This window comes from Mirounga angustirostris, unplaced genomic scaffold (assembly GCF_029215605.1).
Source record: "Mirounga angustirostris isolate CCGP_5_RB_7025 unplaced genomic scaffold, mMirAng1.0.hap1 SCAF_5, whole genome shotgun sequence".
Classification (NCBI taxonomy): domain Eukaryota; kingdom Metazoa; phylum Chordata; class Mammalia; order Carnivora; family Phocidae; genus Mirounga; species Mirounga angustirostris.
In genome coordinates, this window is record NW_026991713.1 from 171,915,790 (window position 1) to 171,939,269 (window position 23,480).

General features: G+C 55.6%; 1 protein-coding gene across 9 annotated transcripts in view; it reads right to left on the reverse strand.

The window, feature by feature from the left end:
- Positions 1–23,480, reverse strand: part of CUX1 (cut like homeobox 1) — a 353,404-nt gene that overhangs the window by 57,137 nt on the left and 272,787 nt on the right. For 3 of the 9 annotated variants that reach the window (XM_045875613.3, XM_045875612.3, XM_045875611.3), the window contains exons 12-20: positions 17,611–17,669; positions 14,255–14,303; positions 13,325–13,421; positions 11,660–12,331; positions 10,471–10,536; positions 9,045–9,146; positions 5,894–6,726; positions 3,839–4,001; positions 3,290–3,346 (exon numbers count right to left, since the gene is read on the reverse strand). In XM_045875613.3, coding sequence (XP_045731569.2) covers positions 3,290–3,346; positions 3,839–4,001; positions 5,894–6,726; positions 9,045–9,146; positions 10,471–10,536; positions 11,660–12,331; positions 13,325–13,421; positions 14,255–14,303; positions 17,611–17,669 — 2,098 coding nt within the window. The remainder of the gene's footprint in view (positions 1–3,289; positions 3,347–3,838; positions 4,002–5,893; positions 6,727–9,044; positions 9,147–10,470; positions 10,537–11,659; positions 12,332–13,324; positions 13,422–14,254; positions 14,304–17,610; positions 17,670–23,480) is intronic. The other 6 variants (XM_045875616.3, XM_045875615.3, XM_045875614.3 and 3 more) reach the window with 4 other exon arrangements.

Genomic DNA, 23,480 nt, shown 5'->3' on the forward strand with positions numbered 1-23,480 from the left:
TGCTCTCCTGATTCTTCATCAAGGCCCCCACAGCGTCCAAGAAAAAGCACAGGTCACCAGCAGAAAAGGGCATCAACCTTCCTGAATGTCCAAGGCTGTCGCCCCAACGCTCAGATCATCAAAGGAACATTCACGAATGGTTCCGGTCACCAAAAGGAACTGGTGATGTAATTCAAAATTCAGTCTCTCTCTCGTTGTAAAACTCATCAGCAAGCTTGACATACAGATCATTAAGGAAAACAGAGACCCTGAGGGGTGACAGCGCCGGGCAGAAAGAGGCAGACAGGAATTCTTTAGTGAGGCAAACAGATTCTTGCGTCAGCAGTTTGCTGTTCAGATGAGTGAGGCCACTCTACTCGTGGGCACCTTATCGCCATGGTAACTGAGCACAGAGCCCTACACTGGACCCTCTCATTCTCTGCTCTGAGACCATACCTATCTCACTGAAGGGCTGTGGACAGAAGGCCAGTCTTCCAGAGTCCTTCCACACTTGGGAGGCTACCCTCACCACCAGGCCAGCTCAGAGGCCTGGAGGCTCACACGATGGGTGCTTCTCGCCAATGTTCAGGAACCAACCAACCCAGGGTTGGACTGATCTTCCCGCAGGCAGCTGGTTCTACCATGCTGAGCCGCCTTCGACACAGGCCTCGTGGAGCCATGACCAAGGACAGCATCTTTCTAGGTCCAGAGGGCCTCTTGGAAGGATTCCGTGGTAGCCATGGTGAGAAGAGAGAAGCAGAATCCTGGGGAAATCCTAGAACCGGGGGCTTCACTACCGTACCTTTGGGGCAGCATTGCTGAAGCTCTCCTCAGAGACACTGATTCTCTACTCTGTTGGGGAAGATTCTGGAGTCTCCTATGGGCATCCATCCTGACGATTTACCAATACTCATCATCGTAAAATAATTCTGTTTTCCGAATCTAAATTCCACATACTGAAAAGCTCAACTACTTTGATTTTTAGAAATACTCTTGAAAGGATAACACTGATAGTAAAGAAATTTCAAACAAGGAAAACTACTACCCACAATCTTGCCACTGTGATAATCGTCCTTCTTGTTTTGACAAGGACTTTCTAGTCTTTGCCAATCCAGAGAAACATTTTGGCTTAGCTACCATCATGATATTAAAAAGTTTAGGGGTGTCTGGGTGGCTCAGTCAGTTGAGTGTCCAACTCTTAGTTTGGGCTTAGGTCATGATCTTAGGGTCCTGGGATCGAGCCCCGCATCCGGCTCCGCACTCGGTGGGGAGTTGTTGGAGATTCTCTCTCTTCCTCCGTCCGCCTCCCCTCCCCACACTTGCACGCATGCGTGTGCACTCTCTAAACTAAATAAATCTTAAAAAAATTTTATTTTCCTAGGATATATGAAATATTTTTCCATTTCTCTCCACAATCATCATGCTTATTGTTTCTACGGATTCCCTCTTGCTAACTGACAACGGGCATGGTGGGTGAAACGGTCTGCAATCCGTTCCCCGTCTGGCTGAGGAGACACAGGGAGAGACCCGCCTGCTACCTCTTCACAGAAACCACTGAGAAGTTCTTCAGTGCTCACTTTTATCCAGAGGCTCCCTGCCTCCGCCAATCTGCAGACTCTCCACGAGTTCTATGCATCGCTTTATTTTATAAAGTAATCCGATATCTTACAAATACCATTTACGTCCCTCTGAGGAGCCCGGCATGGTTTTCCCACGCTGGGAATGTGACTATGGAAGTTCCAACAGGGTAGCAACTACCTGCCGTTCGATGAAAGAGCGAAAGGCCATTCTTTTTAAGGATTTGTTCGCACACGGAGGAGATTTTGGCATCGATCATAACTGACCTGGAACTGCAGGAGACTTCACGTTTTATTTAGGAATAAGCGATTTTGATCTAAAAAACGTTCGTCACATCCTGCCAAGTTTAGTCCTGACTCTGGTGGGGCAGCAAATACTCTCGGAGGGCTTAAGGGGAGGCCAGCTTTCTGCGGGAGTAAGAGGCAAGGCTGATTTTCCACGCAAATGTCTGCAAAGCTCTGACACAAACGACTCTGTGCATTATTTGCCCTGATGCATCTGGAAGGCCAGCCAGGGCCAGGTGAGTTCTCTGGGGCTTGCTAACGAAACTGAGCGACCCGGAAACGACGCGAGAAGGAAGTACCTGGGATCCTTCTGCGGGTGGACAAACCTCTCCACATAGATGTCCAGCCAAGGAGACCAACGATCCAGGTACGGTATGGCCTTCCACACCCCCATTTTGGTCAAATTCAAATCGGGAACACCCCGAGCACAAGCTCAGCCGGGAACTTTGCGGCAAGTGCCCCGCTCGGGCTGCATCTGTGCGTGGGTTTGGCATCTCGCAGCGGTAACGGCCGCTGCCGCCCAGCTGTTCCCCGTGCTACACATGTTTCCCCTCGTAAAACTTGCAGCGGGCTGGCGGGCTTCACGCTCCTCACTTAGCTTTGTTTGTGTTTTCAATGAATCAATGGGATATGGAGACTAATCAACATGTTTAGAAAAATAAAGGAAAAACGAGGAGCAGCTCAAGATGCTGGCTGTTCCTGGAAGCTGGGTGAGCCAAGCTCTGCGCTAGCGGGAGCGTGGGGAGGACACGCGAGGGGGTCCGGGAGCACGGTGCCGCCGCAAGGGGTCCGCAGGGCAGAGATGCCGCCTCAGAGACCTCGGGGCTTCAGATGAGGTGAGGGTCCCAGCCGGCGGGCCCTCCAGGCGCCCCCACCCCAACCCGCCTCCCGGCTGGATTCGCATCCTCAGCCCCACTCTTCCGGACATCACTGGCTCTGTATCCATTCACACCCCAAACGGCTCCCAGGGGCCCTCTGTCATCTCCTTTCTGTGACCCTGCCGGCCGCTTGCTTCTTCTCCAGCCTTCCTGCTTGAAGGTGGCCCCAAGTTCTTCCAGATGGGCTCAACTTCTCCCCGCCATGACCCTGCTGGGGGAGCATCGTGCGCCCGATCCTGTCCCCTCCCATTCATATGGAAGCCCCCCCGGGTACAGAATCTGTCTCTGACTTGGACTCCAGCCCCCAGGCCTGCACACCTAGAAGCCACAGACCGATGAAAGACTTTGGTGGTGAGCGGGAAAACGCTGGAGGAAACCCTCACTCAGCTGTCGACTCTCCCGGTCTCCATTAGAAACTAGGACCACGAGAACCTAACGTGCCAACGGGATACGGTGTTTTCAGATCCAGAGCCAGGGATCCTCTGAGTCTCCCGGCTACAGACCAGAGGACAGGAAAATGTACAGGGGAGGGAAATATTTCACACAAGACAACAGAAATCAGCTGGTTACCTGAGCTCACACAGCCCTGCTGCAGGGGGTCCTGTAGTGACGTCACAGAATGGAGAACTAAATAAGACAAAGGGTTACAATTAAATGAGGAAACAAACCCCAGGTGCTTAAAGCTTCCTAATGCACCCAGCGCAGCGGGGCAGGGACAGCATAAGGGCCCCAAAGGTCCCACTCCTTCCGGGGGGCGGCCAGAACTCGGGGCCATGCAGGCGAGCACTGCTCTGCCAGGGAAAAGCCAGGACCCCCTGGTCGGGAGCAGGTGGAAGCCGGAGCCCATTCTATCTCTCACCTCTGTGCCTTTGGCTGATTTCCTCTCCTGATTCCCTGATTTAGCTACTTGACTTTTACTTATATTTATGTATAAACAGCATTTTCTTAATTAGTAACTCATTTTCCGCTGCTTATAAAATTAGCTAGGCACAATCTTCTCTCCCCTCAAAACTGAAGTCGGTCTCATGGCAACAGGTTGTGCAGGAAGGGGGCAGCTCGCGGCCTCCCGCGTGTTTCCCCGCCCCCACCCGTAGGCGCCCAGGGCAGGGCTGCCCTTACCTGGCCCCTGCTGCCCCTGCACAGGCAGGACACCCTGGCCCAGCTCGCCGTTGAGCCAGAGCTGCATCCGGATGAAGGGTTCGCGGCCTTTCTGGGTCAGCTTGCTCCAAGGCTTTGGCCGGGACAGCATGTCACTGACGCTGCCCTGGGACAGGCCCAGTACCTGCAGTGGCAACCAAAGGCATGGCGTCAGTGGCCAGGATTTAGTGCGAGGCCACAAAATCCGCCAGCGATGCACAAAGAGCCGTGGAGAGGCCGAGACGGACGACACCCAGTGAGCACTTTAGGGGCTGAGCACAGACCCCTGCCCCCGCCCCATCCGTCCCTGCCTGGTGGATGGCGCCAGCCTGGGGCGGGGGAATCAGCTTTCAAGGTCACCGGTGGGCTGATGCCCTGGCGCGGGGAACCCACGGTTACAGTCCTAGCTATCTGCTCCCAGGGAGAGGGGATGGGATCTCGCCCAGGGCCTTGATCCTGCCGAGGCCGCGGGGCTGTCGTCCCAACACCCTGAGGAGGAAGCGCTGAAACCATCTTGCTCTTTGGTGGTGTCACGGAAGGTGGAGGTGCTGGGGCCACAGACCCGTTTAGCGGCCGGAGCAGCGGATGTTGGCGGGATGCGGGAGGCCAGTCGTCTTTGTGGCGCTGGGCCAGGCTGACCTTTAGAGAGGTTTGCTCTCTCTGACCACATCCTGCTCTGCAGTGGGGGCCCAGAGGTGCGCCGGCGGCGACGGGGGCGCCAGCCTGGGGGTAAGACTCATTGCAGACGACCGGCAAGTTGCACGTACATGCCCGAGTTTTCTGAACGCTCACATATGGCCATACATATGTATGGGCACAAACACCCCCCACAGGACACAGATGCAGCCCAGAGATATTTAGGGGCTGCATTCGATCACTCTTTTGAAAAGTTCTCAAGTTCCAGAATAAACTGCACTCACGGGCCAAACAAGTTCAACGCTATTAAGTCTCTGCTAAATTTAAGGCATGAGCACAAATGTCTATTTAAATGTTCTCAAATGATATTTTTACAACACTGAACTAGAAATTTCAAGGGACTTTAAATTCTCATCCTCACGTCTCTCCACCCCATCACCTTTTGCAAAATCAGGACAAAGAGATCACAATGAGATGTTGTAAGGATCTGAGGCACGGTACGCTGCAAACACTGAATGGAAGGCAGGACAGTGTGGGGCTGGGGGGGATGCAGGAGGGGACGGAGACCCTGCGTGGGGCCCCTTGGAGGCCACTACCGCCCCCGCTACGTGCCCCTCAGGGAGGCTGCCTTTTAGGGGAGTGGAGTGCTTCTCATTATGCTCAGTAATTACTTACTGAATCTGAAATGATGCTGGGGTATTATGTTTATCTTCTATTTTACGGCCCTGGTAAATCCCCATTATCCAGAATCTGTTACTGGGAAGTGCCAAGAACAGAAAGGGTCTTGGGGGGGCTTACTCACAAACCACTGTACTTTCATGAGCCTGGGAGGGAAGACATGGAAATGGGGGCTTTTAGGGCCAGCTGTGGGCATGGCCCGGGCCGCATGAGCTATGGATTCTGGGCAGGTCGCTTCACCAAGTGCCTTCTGAGTTATGAGAAAGGTACGATTATGCCTATCACGTGACACAAGCTTTTCCTATCCTGTGCCTTTTGCTTCTCTGCATACTGGTGGTCTCCCTATGGGCTCAGATCTTTTTTGGCCAAAAAAAAGCCTGCGGAGGTGTGTCTGGGCCACACTTGGCAGAGAGGTGGGACTTGAGCCACCGGCCGGCTGGGGGCATGTAGCTGACTTCCCTGAGCCTCACTGTCCTTATCTGTCAGATGGCGACTTTAGCGCCCCCTCACAGTGTCACCGGGAGTCAAAAGGAGCGTGGTGGGTGACGGGGCCTAGCCCAGAGTCTCGCCCCTAAGGGGACGCGGCAAATGGAACATTCACCGGCCAGCTTCTCCGCAAGCTTGGGGGCAGGCGACCCTTTCTGCTCTGTGGCTCACTAAAGGGGCTATGGCCACGTCCTCCAGAGAGACGGCAAAAGCCAGGCCCCTGAACCAACCCCTTACCTTCTCCCCGAAGATCCTTTGACAGATGCCGTTCTTGGCCAGCTTCTCTTTCACCTGCCGGGTGAGCTCGATGGTGTCCACTTCCTGGTACATGTAGATCTCGTACTGCTCCGGGGTCAGCGGAGGGACCGAGGGCTTGGCGGGCTTGGACATGGGCACGATCGGGGAGGAGGGCAGGGGGCTGTTCTGGGGGGTCTCGCTGCGGCTGGCTCCGGTCAGGCTCAGCTCCGAGCTCTGGGAGTACGGCGACTCGGCGCTGGGCCACTCCTTCCAGTACTCTGACGACGACGAGGGTCCCTGGAGCTGGCTGCGCTCGGCCCGCGGCTGGCTGCCGCCACCCTTCTCCTTGGCGCCGATGGCTTCTTCCGACTTGGTGTCCTCGGGGGGCACGGCGCTCTTCCTCTCCGGCTGCACCGTGCTCCACCAGTGGTCCTTCCACACGCCGCTGCGGCCCAGCTCGCTCTTCACGTGTCTCAGGACCCCCTGCGCAGACTCGGCCGCTCCCTGGAGGTCCAGCCCGGGCGCGTCCTGGGACTCCTTTTTGAGGGCCGGGGGGTTGGGCAGAGCGGAGGCACCGGCATCGGGGGCGGAGGGGGGCTTCTTCAAGGACAGGGCGAGCGGAGGGTAGCTGGACACGGATGACATGGGCGAGGAGGGTATCAACTTGGGGGTCAGGATGGCGATGTCGGCCTGGGACAGCGGCGCGGGCTTTAAGGCGGGGTCGAGGGCGGCCTGCTGGGCCTCCATCTCGCGCCGGGCCTGCTGCAGGATGGAGCGGATGGCGTCGTCCGAGCTCCCGCTGCCGGCTGTGGACGAAGGCTGGGCGGGCTCTGCTGCACGGAGCAAACACAGGCGTGAGGTGGTGGCGGGCCCGAGCCCTCCGGTCGGGAGCGCGCTGTTGTTCCCTCCGCTTCCTTCTAACCCGGCCTCCCACAAAATGCGGATTCTCTGGGACAACCAAGCCACTCGAATTGGACCAGCATTTCCTCGGTCAGTGGACCCCGCGTGCATCCTGTCCGGGCAGGGACAGACGGACTAACGCCACCGCTCTGAGACCCGCTGGCCTTTACTTCACGCCATCTGAAAGGGTTCATTATCCCCGAGTGTGTGTGGTGGGGGGAGCGGGGAAAGTGGGCAGACGCTCAGGGATGTGCCATCACCCCTGAGGATTTCTAAACAATATTCTCGTGTGCTAAATTCCAGAACTGTAGTGCTTGGGTCAACCTTTAGAGGCGTAATTTCTGTTAAGGGTTGCAGCGTGAGCCCGGAGTCTCCAGTGAGACACGGCCGTGTTTGGGCTGGCCCACATTTACTGTCCCCTGGGCAGGTGACTGTGGTGTGGCCGGCAACAGCGAGGCCCACGATGGGGGGACAGCGGCCAGGCCCTGGCCCGGGAACCCAGGGCTGCGACCTTGGGGGACTCAGAGGGCACGGCCGGGCCTCGGGATTTCCGTCTGTGAGCTTGGGATGGGTGGTGGGTTAGATCGAGGACCCTTAACGAGGGCTGTGCCTCAGAATCACCCGCTGGGCTTGTTAAAATGCACATGCCCAGGCCCAGCCCTGGAGGGTCTGCCTGAGTAGCAGGTGTGGGGCTGCAGCGGCCCGCGTTTTTGACCAGCTCCCGGGCGACTGTGCAGCGAGGCCCTGGCTGAGGAGCGCCGGGCTGAACGCTCCCGCAGGTGGTGCCAGCTCGTGGACACCTTCACATCTCGGGGACGGAATCACGGGATCCAGCTCTTTATCCACTTTAAATGAGGCTGAAAAATGCTTCAAATAACAGGGACAACCTTTTAGGCCTCTCGAGGACTTAATTTCACCGGCTGACCAAGGGCCCTGCTTCTCGGACTTGCACGATCCCCACAGCACCCGAGGGTGCAGGCAGAACCAGCACTGCTCTGCGGGAGAAACCGGGCCCTTCTGCTCTCGATCCGGGGCTGTCTCCCACCCTGTCGGGGGGCCCGGCCAAGCCTCTTGGTTGTTCAGCCACCCAGAGGAGGGGCTGGCTTACATGTCAACCCTGGTCTGGAGAGGAAGAACTACATCAAATGGAAGGTCCCCCCAGTGTCAGGCCCCAGGGCCTCACAGGACGGTCTCCCACCCACCGCACTGGGGTCCCTGTAAGGAGGCAGATGGTTGCAGAGGGGGAGGTGCTGGGACAAGAGCTGAGAGACCTGGGTTTCCACCCAGGACCTGTCATTTAGTAAGTCTCACTTGGAGCCTGAGTTTGAGAATCAGCAGTAGGATAACAGTATCTACCTTTCAGGGCAAGGGTATGGACCTAGTTTAAATAGGACAGGGGAGGTAAAAATGCCAAGGCCAGGCCTAGTTCCCAGAAGGGAGCTCCGGGCTCACCACTGAATGAGTCATGTGGGAGTGGGGTGGCCTGGGGGAAGGGCCTCGTGGCCAGGGGAGGGACTGGGTGGTGGCCTGCCACCAGGCCTGGCGGAAGCCCCGTGACCAGGTCCGCGGGGGAGCGGCTCTGCAGAGCAGGGGCTTCACGGGTACGGGGTGGGTGTGCGTCCCTATGCTGAACCCCAGAGCAAGAGAACCCAGGCACTCGGTCTCCTCTCCGGCGGCAGGTCTGAGCTGAACCTACGGCCGGTGTGCCTTGCCGTCAAACTCAGCCAGAGAGAGGCTGAAGCGTGGCGGCTCTCTCTTGTCGGACGAGGCAGCTCTCAGGGAGCACCGAGGGCCGAGTCCTGAGGCCGCCTGACTGCAGAGGTGGACATCCATCTACTACAACTTCCTGCTCCTCCCTAGCAACGTTCGTTCTGCGAAGCAGCTTAGGATTTATTTTGCACCCATCCTTTTTCGGGGTTCAGTCAAGGATATATCCAAATAACAAAGCCCGTATGGCATTTGAAAAAGGCAATTTGATACAGACTACCTGTCCACGTAAGTATAAGGACAAACTAGGCCAGGGATACCTTCTTGAGTCAATGCTAGGGCGTGATGTGATAAAAAGAAAAAGAAAAAGATCACGCAGACCTCTGCTCCCCTCTGCACTTGCCTAAGTGCCTGAAAACACACGTTCTATTGTGTGGGGTTTTCACTTTATTTTTTTTAAAGTTGAATACTGCTAACCAGGACACTCATGACAATTTTTCTAATTAACCCTGGAAGACAGTGGTCAAAGAAGTGGATTCCGTACCAGTTTTCTGCACCTGCAGCTCCCTTTTGGCTTGTTCCAGGATGGACTTGATTGCTTCATCGGATCCGGTATCGGAGGCTCGGATCCGGGTCGTGATGTTACCTGCAGGGAGAAGCCACACCCATGACATCAAACCCGGACGTGAAACAAACCAACCAACAAAAATCAGGGCTGCACGAAGAGGTCATTCTGATCAATAGCTCCCGAGTTGAGGCCGGTGACGGTTAAGGAGGCAGGCGTGGCCTCCCGTTGACCCGTACCTGCTGGGCGTGCAACCTCACAGCAGGTACTGCGGCCCTGGGCAGGAAGGGCTTCCTGCGGAATCTACCTGGTGGTCAGGGTCATCTGGCCAGCGGGACAAGCTCTCACGGTTACCCCAACTGGACGGCACCCGTGGGGCGGGATTAGGGAGAGCAGGTCACCCACTCCAGTACAAAACCAGAGGAAGGCCTGAAAAAGGCAGTGGTGTTTGGGAGTCACTTAAAAGCAACTCCGACAATTGCTTTGGCCTGGGATTGTGCTCAGGGTTCTGCACGTCTGTTGGACGCTGGTGTCCCCAAAAAGCAACGATGGGAAATGCAGGTGAAGGGTCGAGGTGGATTACCTATCAGTCATGGGCACATACAAGGCGAAGAGGATGAAGGCTTCCTATTTAGGCTCTTTGGTCACATGCTGTCTTTTAAAAATTTATGAATGAGGCGAGTAGCCTGCAGAGCTCCCTCCAGGACAAGACCCTCGGTCACCTGGTGACGCTCTGCAGAGCAGCCACGTGCACGGACGCACGGAAGCTACTGTGGCCCCGGGGGCTGGCCCCGCCTCTTTCTGGAAGCCCTCCACGTATCGTAGCTTAATTCTCCGCTACCTTACTAAGTAAGCACCGCCACACCAAACCATTGCAAAACAAGCAGACCGCGGGGGCGGAGCCCCTTTAAAGATGCAGCACCAAGGAGCGCAGGGGGGCCCAGAGGAGAACCGATTACGTTTGGAATTCGTTGGAATTTGTCCACTCCGTAGTACCTTTAACACAGTTCAGAGTTAAAAGGAAGTACAAGGAAGCAGCAGTATGTCATCTGACTCAGCCACCTGATTTTTCTCAGAGCAACGATTGTTAACGCTCCTGCCCGCTTCTGAGAAGGGCGGGGGGGACGGTGTAATTTGAACCTGAGGGGGGGTTGGGATGGCACTTGGGGACTGATTCTTAGGGGCACTTTCTCTCCTTGCCTCTTCCGCACCCGGTAGAGTGTGGGCAGCTCAGGAGGGACTGTGCGTACTTGAGCCCGTGCTTTGTTTTATACTTACTAGCTGTTTTTCCATCAGGTTCCAGGCCAGAATCACACTGCACAGTTTTAACCCAAATGCACAGCTAAGGACATGCTGCTTCCTAGGTTTTACTAACTGCAAAGAAAAACACCTGCCTGCAACATACCTTCGGACCCATTTCTTCGTTTCGGTACTTCCTGAAATAGTCTGTTCAGGCTCTGGCCTGGATTCTCTGTTGAAAAACAAGTGTGGTAAGAACAAAACAATCAGGGGGATGGTGGTGTTGACGATATGGGCTGTGTGACATGAAATCTGAGCCGCCTGTCGCTACAGAAAGGGCTCAGGGCTTCCTGTGCAACTCGGGAGTTACTAGAAACTTTTGAGAGGCCCTTCCCTGGCCAGCCGGCCTGCAGAGGCCATGGCTCTGCTGCGGAAGATCAGACAGACCTAAGGAGTGGCCCACGGCACCAATGCCATGAGGGTCAAACGGAGGGAGCACCGCCTGCCACCAAGCGCATCGCCCACCAGCCCCCGGAACAAAGCTCACATTAATCATCCAAAGACAGTCAATTTCAGTTAACATCGCCATAGAAAGCTCGATGTGCTTTGTGCAAATCGACGCTGTTTGAAACGTCTCCCTGCTCCATTTGTCGTGTTTCAAACGCGTCTGATAAGATCTACCCCTCTCTACCACTGCTGGTTTAGCAGAATGATCCTGTCGTTCAAGGGGGAAGGGATTCTCTCAATCAGGGATGCGAATGGACTTTTCATCTTTTTGTGGAGGGTGGGGTAGGAAGGGTGTTTCCATAAAACTTCCACGTATCTTACTCAAGGCAGGCGTGTTTTGCTCACTGGGCTGTGCCAATCGCTAACAGAAGCTAACACCGGGAGGGAGGCTGGCCACAGGACACGCTCCCTTGTGCGCGTGGGGAGGAGGAGAGGACACGTGGCCGATACGCTCTCCCCAGGCCTGACCCCGGCTGCGGCCGCCTGGGCTCTAGGGCCAGACGCTACCTGAGGGCTCCTCCCCCGTGGGGCCAGCACCCACTGCCCATCGGACCACTGGACATTACACACGTCGGGACGTTGTACGGGGTGTAATTCCGTCCGATTCGATACGCGGGATTGAGGTTCTGAGTCTACTACATGCGAGGTGCTGAGCGAGTGTCAGAGGCCAGACCCCCCCAGTCTACGGGCTCTGGCTCACGCCAGCCGACCCTCGGACCCTGGAGATGGTAGAACTCAAGAGAACTTTACCTGATGTGATGCACAAATGTTCCGTGACACGCACACACACACTCCCACACAACCCTGATGGGTTCACACGCTCGCGCCAGCCCCTGAAAGCCTCTCACCTCTTTGTCTGCCTTGGATGCTGCGAAGGGCCAAGATGTTCTGCTCGTCTGAGAGGAACTGCTTCATCTTGTGAAAGGGCTCCTTGCCGCGAACGGTCAGTTTATTCCAGGGCTTGGGCCGGGCCAGAATCTCGCTCACGGACCCTTGAGACAGTCCCAAGACATAGTGTCCGAAAATGCGCTGTCCGATATTGTGCTTGATCAACTGTTCCTTCACCTGCCGGGCGATTTCTGCCGTGTCTATCTCCTCGCCCTCGGAGACGCTCCCAGCACTTTCTGACTGGCTGGGAGACGGGGCCATGCCATTTACATCTGGGCTCTGTTGTAATGGACTTTGGGAAGATATGGAGTTTGTGCTGTATGGACCTGTTGAAAAAATCATGCTTGTGCTTCCTGCTTCCTGCATGGCCTTGGAGTAGAAGGACTGCATTAGCTGTCGTTGGAGGAGAGAGTTTAGTGCAAATTTTCCCGTAGAAGCCAGGGGTAGGCTGGGGCTTGCCAGGGATGAGCTGAAAAAGTCTTGCGTTAACCCCGCTGGTGAGAACTGGTGTGTACCATTAGTATTGGAAGCCTGCTCCCCCGTGTTGCGGGACAACTGAGGAGGAGGGGAGGCCGGCAAAGGTCCAGGACGCCGACTCTCAGGCTGGTCTTTCCCTTTTCTCCTGGCTGACCCTACAAGGAAGGGCAAACATAATGCATTATGGGGGATTCAAAAGGGAAAAAAAACCAAGACCAAAATGCCAAGTTTGCCCCACAAAAGGGAAAAAAAAAAAAGTGCAGATTTTCCAAGGGCCAATGAGGTGTGTTGGTTTGTTTTTCAATTGAATTTTTAAATTAGCCAAACGAGGCCCCCCGAAACAAGCAACATGCATTTCATGTTTGCACCTTTCTTGTACGTTGCAGCCTGGAGAGTCCCCTCGACACAGATTCAAACCCCTAAAGTGGCAAGGAGCCGGTACCACACACAGTAAAGAGTCGACAGGTCGCGGGGCCTCTTATCGGGCCGCTAGCATTCGAGCTATTACCAGAAGGGCCCCACCTGAGGAGCAGCAAACACTGACATTCTGGGACCAACGGGTTCTCTCACACCACTTGCTCTGAGGCGAATGCACTGCACCGAGTCCACTCGATCGAAGGCACGCACATTTTAAGAATGAATTATCACCGGAGCCCGAGACACTGTTAAACGGTTTACCAGCTGCCAAAACCAGAAGCAGTCAGTGACGCCACCATTTTGGGACGAGCAAAGAAAGGCTAAGGATGGGGGATGCGCTCCCAAGGAAAACCTGACGAAAGGAAGAAAAGCTCCACTGAGGCTGGAGGCAGCCCCCAGAACCACCACAAGACAGAGGCCGCACGACCGGGAACGGACCAGAGAGGCCACCATCCTCTGAGTGTCCCTCCTGGCCTCTCCTGCAACACCGGCCCTGACTGACCTCCGCAGGTGCCCTGCGGCCACGCGCCTCGACGTGCGCGTCGGTAGGCGGGGCGGGGGGAGGGGAGGAGCCGTGCGGAGGACCAGGAGGAGACCAAGCGCTCATTAGTCAAGGCTGTCATCAACCGCTGATGCTCCCGTCATGCATCGGCCCAGACTCACGGTTCACCTTCCTCTTCCTCGGCCCCCGGAAGGGACCGAGCACGGCACGCGAGACCCTGTCAACCTACCGCTCAGGTCGCTGTTGGAGATGCGCAGCGCGGCATTCTCGGACTGTAGCGAGCGGTTCTTCTCCAGCAGCAGCACTTCCAGGGGCTTGGACGCGTCCTAGATGGGGCAGAGCAGGGCTCACCGTGGGGCCGGCCACCCGCCCGCTCCCCGGGGCCGCCGGACCCCGAAATCCCTGCTCCGATGGCTTGTGCAGCCCGCTCTCTGACTCCCATGCGTTATAGGAACCTGCCTTCCCCTGGAGATGCTCCCACACGCGTGGAGAGCACTCAAGAGCCTTTCCAAAAGGATGCATTCCTGTCGCAGTCATTCCTCTTTTTACACCCGTGTGGCTTCTAGACAACTCCTATTCTCTATGCCGTCCCCAAGGTCGAGGAGTCTAAACCCGTCCCTCATCTGGCACGCGGACTGGCTGCCGAGCCACAGACCTGTCCGGAGGTCGCTACCAAGGTTAAGCTTTCCTTGGTACCAGCCACAAAGAGTCAGCTGCCGTCTGGACATCAGGAGCGGGATTCCATTTGATGCCTTAAATTCTCCCTGGCCACCAGGTTACCGGGCACCATGGTCATTTTGCCCCACCTCTTTTCCACGTGAGGCAGCAGATAAAGAAAGTTCCGAAGTCGGTCCGTTTGGGGCTGGTCTCTGACACAATCTAAAAGTGGTCTTACCCATGTGCTCAGTGCCCGCCCAAGTGAGATCACAACGTCATGTGAACTGAGCTACCCGTCTGGAAAACACTGACTTTTCTCTTCCTGCCTCTTTTTAATTAAAGATAATGTGCTTGAACTTGCTTAAGGTCCCCAGGAAATGACTCGTCAGCTGCAGGCGGAAGGTTCCATGGAAATTTCGAGAGCGTGAGGCTTGCTCGGGGACGGGCAGTGACCAAGGCGAGCTGGCCCTCACGCACACAGAGAGCAAACGAGAGCGCATACCTGTGTCCCAGAGCCCTCGGACGGTGCGAACTCCATGGATTTCAGAATGCTGTGGAGAGCAAGACAGAGCGGTTATTCCCCACTCCTACCTTTGCTAACTGCCACACTAATGAGCACTAACATTACACTTTCCTGCACTCCAGGAACGGAGGAACTGACAGCTTTAACAACCTCCCTGGCAGCATTATAATCTGATAGTGTCTCTAGAATAACTAGTCAACTAGCAGTTGGCCAGCAAAAGTTTCTTGCCCAGCATGTAAATCATTCCATATGGAATCACACCAGGGCTGTTCGGAGTATAATTTTAAAGTTGAACACAGACGTAACATTGTTGCAAGCGGAATGTATTTGTCAAGCTTACAGGGAATGAAAACGTTGTAAGAAGGAAGCCAGAGAGAGAAACCTCATCCCTCCCACCTGCCCCGGGGGGCCAGCCATGCAGGGACCTGGGAAAATAGGCAAAAAGCAAGGTCCCCAACTGCCTGGTTCCAAGGCTGGCCACAGACCTGCTCTGCAGCCCCAGGCGCTGCGGGGGAGCAGGACTGTTTCTCCTTTGTTCTCCTTATCGCTGAAACCGCCTCGGTCTCAGCTTGTTTCCACAAGTCTGAGAGCCGAGGGAGTTCAGGTGCCCAGAACCACTGTTTCCAGTGTTCCTTTCACAGGGACATTCCTTCCTTTCTGTGAGTCTATCTGGGAGGGAAGGACAGTGAGTCCACATGGCCCCAGGCACTTGGGAAGGCGAGCGAAAGCGGCTGTGGTCCCCGGCAGCAGGCCACCTGTGCTCTCCCAGCGTTCTCGCAGCCATGACCTTGGCCTCTGCCCTCTTTAAGTCCCATGGAAGCGTCAAGAGCACCGCGTAAAAATGCCCAGGGTCCCGGGAGACCACTCTGCTGCGGCCACTGTGGTGGTCAGTGAGAAGCTGACGGCTTAGTTTATCTGTGGTTTTATCTTCGTAGTGGCCCGTGTCCCACAGACCAACAGAAAAGGAACGAAAGAGCAGCTGGGGGGTGGGGGGAAGGAAGGAAACCTCGTAATTTTATTTTATGGTGAGCTATTGAAAATAATAACTCAGGGGCCGCATTGCATCAGCCGGAAGAGAAGTGACGAGCAGTCTGGAACTTGTCCTTTTTTACGGCCGTCACGTTTGCAGCTATATTCTTGTCTGAGATCTTTAGGATCACGTAACAAAAGACTGAAGTGAGCCTATAAGCTGACACCCAAAACACTGGCGTCTGTTCGTTCATTCGCTGGATCTTTACTGATGACCTATTGGGTGCTGGGCACTCAGAGGATCAGAACCGCTCTGCCCCTTGCCCTTGCAAACTCCACAGGCTGTTACAGGTAGACGACAAAATCCAAATAGCACCCAACACAGAAGACCTGATGGGTGCTGCTGGCAGCAGAAACCTCCTCGGGTTAGAGACGGAGTCCGTGTTAGGAGGAGTCAGTGTCTAAGAAGGGCTTGGAAGGAGCAGGGCATTTTACAGACCACTGAGGTGGGCAGGGGGCCTGGGGCAGAGATAGGACGGGAGGTGGGGTGTGTGTCTGGAAGGGCCCTTGGATCACTAGGAAGTGGGAGGGCAGGGGCGTATTTTAGCAGAAAAGCCATCAGAGTGGGGCCTTCAGATGCAGACCTGGGGCTGAGGGGGGCCATGGTGTGCATGTGTAGCAGAAAGGGCCACTAGGAATGCAGGCGCAGGTCTGGGAGGAAGCATGCAGTGGCTGCGTGGGAGGGAATGGACCTTGATCGTGTCGCGCATGGGAACGGAGGTGAGCTAAGAGGACCGTCGGGACTGAGCTGCGTGGATGGGCAGAGGCTGGGGGAGGAGGCCTTCACATCAGAGTTTCTCTGACTCAGCACTAGAAGGCACAGGCTGTTTTCTTCTCAGTGGGAGGAAGAGCAGAAGGACGGACGATGGGGACAGGAGAAGCAGATACAGAAGGTCAGACAGGTGAATAGCACACGCCTCAGGGTTGGAAGAGGGAAGATGTAGGCAGGTGTGTGTGTGTTGGGGGGGGGTGTCCAAGGAGGTGCTGCAAGGCTGTCTGCGGCCAGAGGGGGCGACACCGTCCAGGGAGAGACACGCTGGGCCTCTGGGCACCGGGCTGAGAAGCCACCTGCAGGCAAGTCGCCAGCGAGGCTGGGGGAGTTCATGACTGAGAGAGGGCGACGGGCCCTGGTGGTGGGAAAGTCCAAGAGGCCTTCCCGTGGGCTTTTTTAGCAATCCCGAGGGAATGGAATTGAGAATACAAAGAACAGCATGGCGAGTGGGTGTAGGCTTATTTTAAAAGGAAAAATTAAAAGTGTCAGGAGGGGGGGCTGATGGGATAGCAGAGGAGTAGGAAGGGATCTGGGGTGCGGGTGGGGGGGTCAGCCTGGAGAGACAGGAGGGAGACACCAACACCAGAGAGGGGAGCCTGAGGCTAAGGGGGTGTCTGTGGAGGGGTTGGGGCCCAACAGGGGGGAGCAGAGGAAGGACCCCATGTTCCCACAGCAGCGGAGAACACTGGCCTGCAGGGCCCGGTGACCGTCTGCTGTGTTTCAGAGCTCGGCCGTGGAGGCAGGGGCTGCCCATGAGCTCCAGGAGGGCCGGGGGCAGCCTTGGGGGAAGGAGTTTGAGGCACTAGGAGGCGGGGCGTGAGTGCGGGCGCTTCTACTTGAGAATGTTCGCATTAGCGCTGGCGGGGTGACAGGACTTCAGCTACTGCCTTCGGATGGGAAACTGGAAGCTGAGAGAAGAAAAGTCCTGGTGTCTGAAGGTGGTCAGGGGCGGGGGGTGGTGGTATGAGGCCACGTGTAGGCTTTCAACTGGAAAACACTCCCCTGGGGGCACCTGGATGGCTCAGTCAGTTGAGCGTCTGCCTTTGGCTGGGGTCATGATCCTGGGGTCCTGGGATCGAGCCCCGCATTGGGCTCCCTGCTCAGCAAGAAGTCTGCTTCTCCCTCTCCCTCTGCCTGCCGCCCCCCCCCACCAATTAAATAAATAAAATCTTAAAAACAACAACAACCCCAAAACAAAACATTTCTCTGTTCTGCTCCTGTTTGGGGAACTTACTGCTGGCACACAAGCTCATATTTCGTAATTTCTATCAGGGCACCATCTCCCCTAATTCTGTGCATACTGGCATACTTGAAATGCACGGCGTCTTAGAAAAAGTCCCCAGAGCTCAGGCACAGGCCTGAGTGCACACGCCCAGGGCTCTGAGCAGCCTGGGACACGGTGTAGTGGGGGAGCGGCCGCCAAGGCCCAGAGCGAGGGCCCGCAGCTGCCCTGTCCCTGGCACAGCGGTTCCTTAGGAGAAGTGACCAGCGAGCCCTGGCTTGTAGGCGGCCGCACCAGCGTCTCCACACTTACTTTAGTTCTTTCTTCACTTCTTCATAGTCAGCCTGTCCTTTGAGTTTTTCTTCCAGTTGCTGAAAACAGAGGAATTTTATTAGTGGCTGTGTCTGCAACGGGTTGACGGACCTCGCTATGAAGCAAATGCTTGTGTCCCTCTACCGCCTACCCCCAAATCCGTGTGTTGCAACCCAACCTCCAGGGTGATGGTGTTAGGAGGCGTGGCCTTTGGGGGCGACTGGGTCACCGGAGGGGGAGCCCCACGGATGAGATCAGTGCCTTTGGCACAGAGACCCCATGGCGCACCCCAATGCGTGGGCAGGGTGGGAAAGCAGACACTGGTCTGGGAATCAGGAAGGGAGTCCTCAGCAGACACGGAATTTGCTAGTGCCCTGATGTTGGACTTCCCAGCCTCCAGAACTGTGAGAAATACAAGTTTTTTGTTTAAACCGCCCAGGTCATGACGTCCTGCTATGGCACTAGGACAGCCTTCACGGACTCCAGTCCCTAGGGAACATCCAGCTGTCCCTGAAAGGAAACGCAAACGTGAAGTGAATGGTGCCAACGTGCGGGGTTGCTTTCTTGACCTTCACGCTTCTGGTCTGGTGTGAGTGTGGGTGTGAGCAAGTGTGAATGTGCACAAACACACACACGGTAATATAAGGTGTAATATCAAACCTAACCAAAGTAGAACAGAGCTTTACCAAAGTGGAAAACAGAATGAGAAAAGGCCATTTTGTAGGAAATACCACGAAATGGCAAACAGAGCGAAGAAAAGTGCTCAGCACTTTCACATCAGCGTGTGGCTTTTCGCGAGATACATTAGGCCAGCTGACATGTGCAGTCAGTTGTCAACACCTTTGGTGGGACCCTGCTAACAAGAGGTACGAGCCCTTTGTCACTGAGTGTTGGCATCAGATAGGAATCGGGGAAAAAGCATTTGAACCTTCAGATCTGCGCCACCCCCCCGCCCCTGGACGTGGGCACTTCAGGAGCGGAGGCCCGGTGAGCTGGGTGGTCTTTTTGTCTGAGTCCCGCAGGAGGGCCCTTGCAGGGCACCTGGTCAGCAGGGCCAAGGTTGGGCACAGTCAACTGACTCCCTGGCCCTCGAATGCCCCTTAGAGGGGGAATGAGACAACACGCACCCCGGCTATGAGATGCTCTGTGAGCTCACAGGCCCTGATGTGGCTGGTTTGTGCAGTGCTCTGTGGGGCTTTCTTGCTAGGAGGGGCCTCTGGCTTTGGGTGGTCAGCAGAGGATGCTCCCTTCTGCGAGGGTGTTCGGACTAGTTTGCTCTTGACCTCCCATGAAGGGGAAGGGAATAAGGCCACCTCACATAAAACACAAAGACCCTGGGGCGGGGGATGGCTGACGATTTAGCATGTTTCCAGGCCTGGGGTGAACAAATTCCAGGTCCCGAATCCACAGCGCTCCCAGTTGCCTTTTTTAGGTAGTGCTTGGCCAGCCATGGCTGCAGCCACAGTTTAAGGCCGACTGAGAATGTTCTAGAGTTTGGGGAGGAGATGCCCGTCTGGCCCATCAGGCGTGATGCTCACCTGGATCTCAACCTGCCCACTGTCAGAGAATTTTAGCTCATCTTTTCCTATTGCCTTTGTTGGCAAATTCTTGTGTGTATTTCCATCATGTAAAAGTGCTCTGCCCTCGTTCCTTTTTATGACCTCTTGCCAACTTTATATATCATGATGGTTTCTCATCGTAATCAAACGGGGGTGGGTGGGTAGCATACACTCATTTTCCGACAAAAGAGTCTCCGAAGCTGCTCTCGAAGAAGTGATTACTTCATTCTCCCTACAGTCGTGTGTCAGCCATCCCAAACAAAAGACGATAGGCTGCCGCTGGGATGCAAGGCACCTTTCAGGCTGTGCAGTTCACAGACGCTGGCTATGAACACATTAAACTTGCTCGTGTTCAGGAGACAGGAGGGAGGGCAGCGAGAGGGGAAAATCCGGAGCACTGTAGAAGCCAGCAGGGCACTGAACCTGGAGTCAGGTCCGTCACTTATGAGCGGGACACCTCGGGGCACGGTAATCAGTGTTTCATCTGTGAAATATGCAAGGGCAGCAATGACCTCAAAGGGTTGGGGGAAGGAGCACAGGGCCAGATCCTGGTGCGGATGTGGCACCACGGGGCCTCTGATGTGGGGCTGTCACCACTGCCAAGTCTCCCAGGGAGCACGGCTTTGCAGACCCGTGAGGGGCCCTAAGGAGAAGGATTTAGGACTGGAGTCCTGTCACTTGGTCGGATGTATGGTTTTCGCTGAGGACTGAATCGTCTGCTGAAATTTCTGCCGCCTACCCGGGGGCAGCTTAATCGAGAAGAACCCCAAGACTGCTTCTGTAAACCTCTGGTGTTCGTTTCTTGGGGCAGACAACAGGATGCAAAGCCTGTCCGGACCTGTGAGCACCGTGAGCCCGTCCTCACCAACGTCTGGGAGTCTGACTTCCCAGAGCCACACTCTATCCTCTGCTTGGGTCTTTGACCAGACTCCTTGCTGGGTGCCTAAAAAGTCTAGCTTCAAAAACTCTCCACCTGGAAAGGGCAACAGCTCTGTCTGTTGTCCTCTGGGGAGAAAGGCTCCTCCCAGATTTCTCAAGTATTCCTTGGCTGGGCCAGATTCGGTGCTGGGGTCTATGTCCCAAACACTATCTCGCTTCACTGCTGCACCATCTCTGCAGAGGTGGCTGTGTGCCCACAGAAAGAAAACAAATCACCGAGTTCTACAATCAGATCGCGCTCGAGCGGGAGGCCGCCCCCGCCCCCGCCTCCCCTGCAATTCCAGGAGGAACCTATGTGTGCGGAGGCCAAGCCAGGTGCTCGCTGGAGGCCTGGGCTCCAGAGCCTGACAGATCAACCAAGGCCTGGCTCTGCCACTTAGTTGCAGGGTGATCTTGAACAAGACACTGAACTTCTCTGAGCCTCAGTTTATTCATCTATAAAATGGGGATAATGGCACCCATGGTACCGTGCTTTGGTGAGATCCAGATAGAATAATGCCCATGGAATGAGCAGCACATGACCAAGCACTCTGGAGATGGGGGGTGGTTACTGTTACTGGTGTTATTAGGACTTTATCCCTGGGGGGTGGTATTGGAGAGGACTGTGATTTTGGAAGGGGCTCTCCGGTTCTGAATCCAGGGGCTCTGTTTATGAAGTTCTCTACTTCCTAACGGCTTAGCCTGTTGGGCCTCATGCTCCTCCCCTGGACAATGGGGAGAGTAAGAAAACGGGTTCCCAAAGACAGGACCATCGCAGGATGTAGGTCCCACCCATTTAGCAATACAGAGCACACACGTGGTCCCCGGAGCTCAGCAGGTGCTCAGCAAAAGGATCCTGAGTTGCTAGAAGAATTATCCATATGAAGTTCTTAAAATGCTCTAGGGCTACCAACTCACGGGACCCCTGGCAGGAAGACTGATGTGGAGACCCTCGGAAAGGCTTTTCTTCTGGGCAGCACAGCAGGGGGCAGGGCGGTAATACATCCTTACCATGAAACAGATGGTGGGCTGGGGAGGTGACCCCGCTGCCGGGTGCAGATGCCTTTACCTTTCTTCCCAGATGGTCAGAGCCAGGCTTTCAGCAGTGTTCTCTGAAGCCCAACAGCTCAGGCTTGGGGCAGTGGTGTGTGACCCTGTGTCTTCACGGGGACCCCTGGGGTGAGGGGTCACCAGCCGAGAATGGGGACATATGACTGCGCTCCCTGGTCTGGGGGAGGGGGGTCTGATGCCCCGCCCCTTGGGGTCATCTCTGAGGTCCCGGCTGAGGCTGTGTGCACCCTCCTTTACCTGCATGGGGAACCCATTTGGTCTCCACGATTCCTTGGTGAGAGGTAGCAGGCACGTAAATTTAGGATCTACTGATGCCGGGCATGTGTTGGGGGCAGGGGAAGCCCAGGGGGCCCAGGTGGGCCCTGTGCACACACGGCCAGACTGTGACGGGGAAGGTTATCCTGGAGGGCTCGCCACAGGCTGGAGAAGTGTGACCCCGGACAGTGAAGGGGGATCCCCAGGAAGGCAACCCTATCAGAGGTCACTTCCAATTTCCCCGAGCTGTGATCCAGGTGTGAGCCAGGCAGCTGACTCCTTCTCACGGAACGGTGCCGTCACAGCCCAGGAGGGTCCAGCCTCAACGCTCAGCCACCGGGACGCTGCCTGCAGGTGGAACACCCGGATCCAACACAAGGTGTCCAGGGTAATGTGTATCTTTCCGAGAGGCCTCCTCACAGATTCCCACAAGTAATCAGCTCCTGAAAGCACTTCTAGTAACGCGCCCTGGTTTACAGCCGCCTTGGAGGGGCCTACCTGTGGCCTCCTGCTCCGCACGGAAGCCTCACTCCTTCCTCTCCAAGAATCTGTGCTCATACCACCTTCGAGACCCAGCCAGCACAAGGCTGGGGGAGGCCCGGTCCCGGGCTCTCTGCTACTGGGACTTCTGATGTTCGGGCTCGTTTGTGCAACCCAGGGTAAGTCTCTCCTACTGGGGGATGGGCACAGCGGAGGGACCTGCATGGGCCTCTCCTAACCTCAGAGACCTCCTCCGCGAGGCCACGAGCATCATCATGGCTACTCATGTGCTGAGGCTGAGACATCGAGAAGACGCTCTTTGAAACGAGACTGAAGGCAGCCTCATTGCAGTAGGTTAGGGAACCTACGTATCAAAGTGCCAGCATCCAGAAACAAAGAACTGAGTGAATCTAGAGAAGTGGTCATTCGTTTTTTCCTGGCCCAACCCTCTGAGGGACACAGCATGCTCCGGGTTGGCTCAACAGGACCCATCAAACTGCAGGAGATGGCAGGGGGTGGGGTGGAGACAGAGAGTAGGGGAGGCCCCTGGAGACAGCCCCCCCGGGGATTCTAATACACCCTCCATCCCCAGTGGGAAGTACTCATCTTTAGAAAATACCAGTTTCTCCCGATGGGAGATGGGCATTCTTTTAGCTAGCCTTTCGTATAAACAGCCATTTTAAATTGCAGGTATCGGTAGCAAGATTTTCCGTGCTTTAGCAAGTAAAATGCAGGTGACTGCCTAGTTACACTGCCTCTGTACTGAAGTGCTCCAACAGAAGCCCACAGAATAGAGTTATCAGAAGAAGCAGTCTTGTAATGGCAGCCGGGTTACTTCATTAATTACAAATACAGAACGATCCTGCACAAGCGGCAGTGTGCTTGAGGACTTGTCAGATTCGGCAGGAAGGAACATCTCCCACTTCTGAGTCTGCTTCCCTGTCTATTTAAAGGGGAGGGGGGCCCCACTGTATGTGGATAGCGATGTGTTTAGGGTGAACTTGGCTTGAGAAAGTAGAACACGGGGAAAAAGAGACTGGCAGACATCCAACTGTTGATTCATCCTCACGGAATTACCAATCGATCGTCTAGGTGAGGAAACAGTAGTTGCAAGAGATGGAGACTTTCAAGGTGCCGGAGAAAGCAAACCAATGGCCCCCTCCCCCAAATATATTCCATTTCAGGGTATGGCACTGAGAAAACCCCAGTAAGCTCGAGAGTGGAGACTCTGCCCTGTGAGATCAACCCCCACATCTCCTCAGTGACTGTCATCAAGCACGTTAGCGTTTGTCTCAAAGACCATCGTCAACATTCATGGCAAAACCACCCCCAACGCCAAGCAGCGGAGCTGGGCCTCAAGCCGCAGCACCCTCAGATGGTGATCCCAGTTTGAGCCCCGCACCGTGTATCCCAGCGTCCCCTGGGGCTGAATGACATGGTCCCAGAAGGAAAAGACTGGGGGGGGGGCTGGGGTGGGAGATGGAGGAACAGGAAAGGAAAGCCCCCGGGGAAGTTCAGGTGCCACTCCCGGCCGGAGAAGCCCCATTACAAAAGCATCAGGTTGCCAATTTGACGGGTCTCATTCAT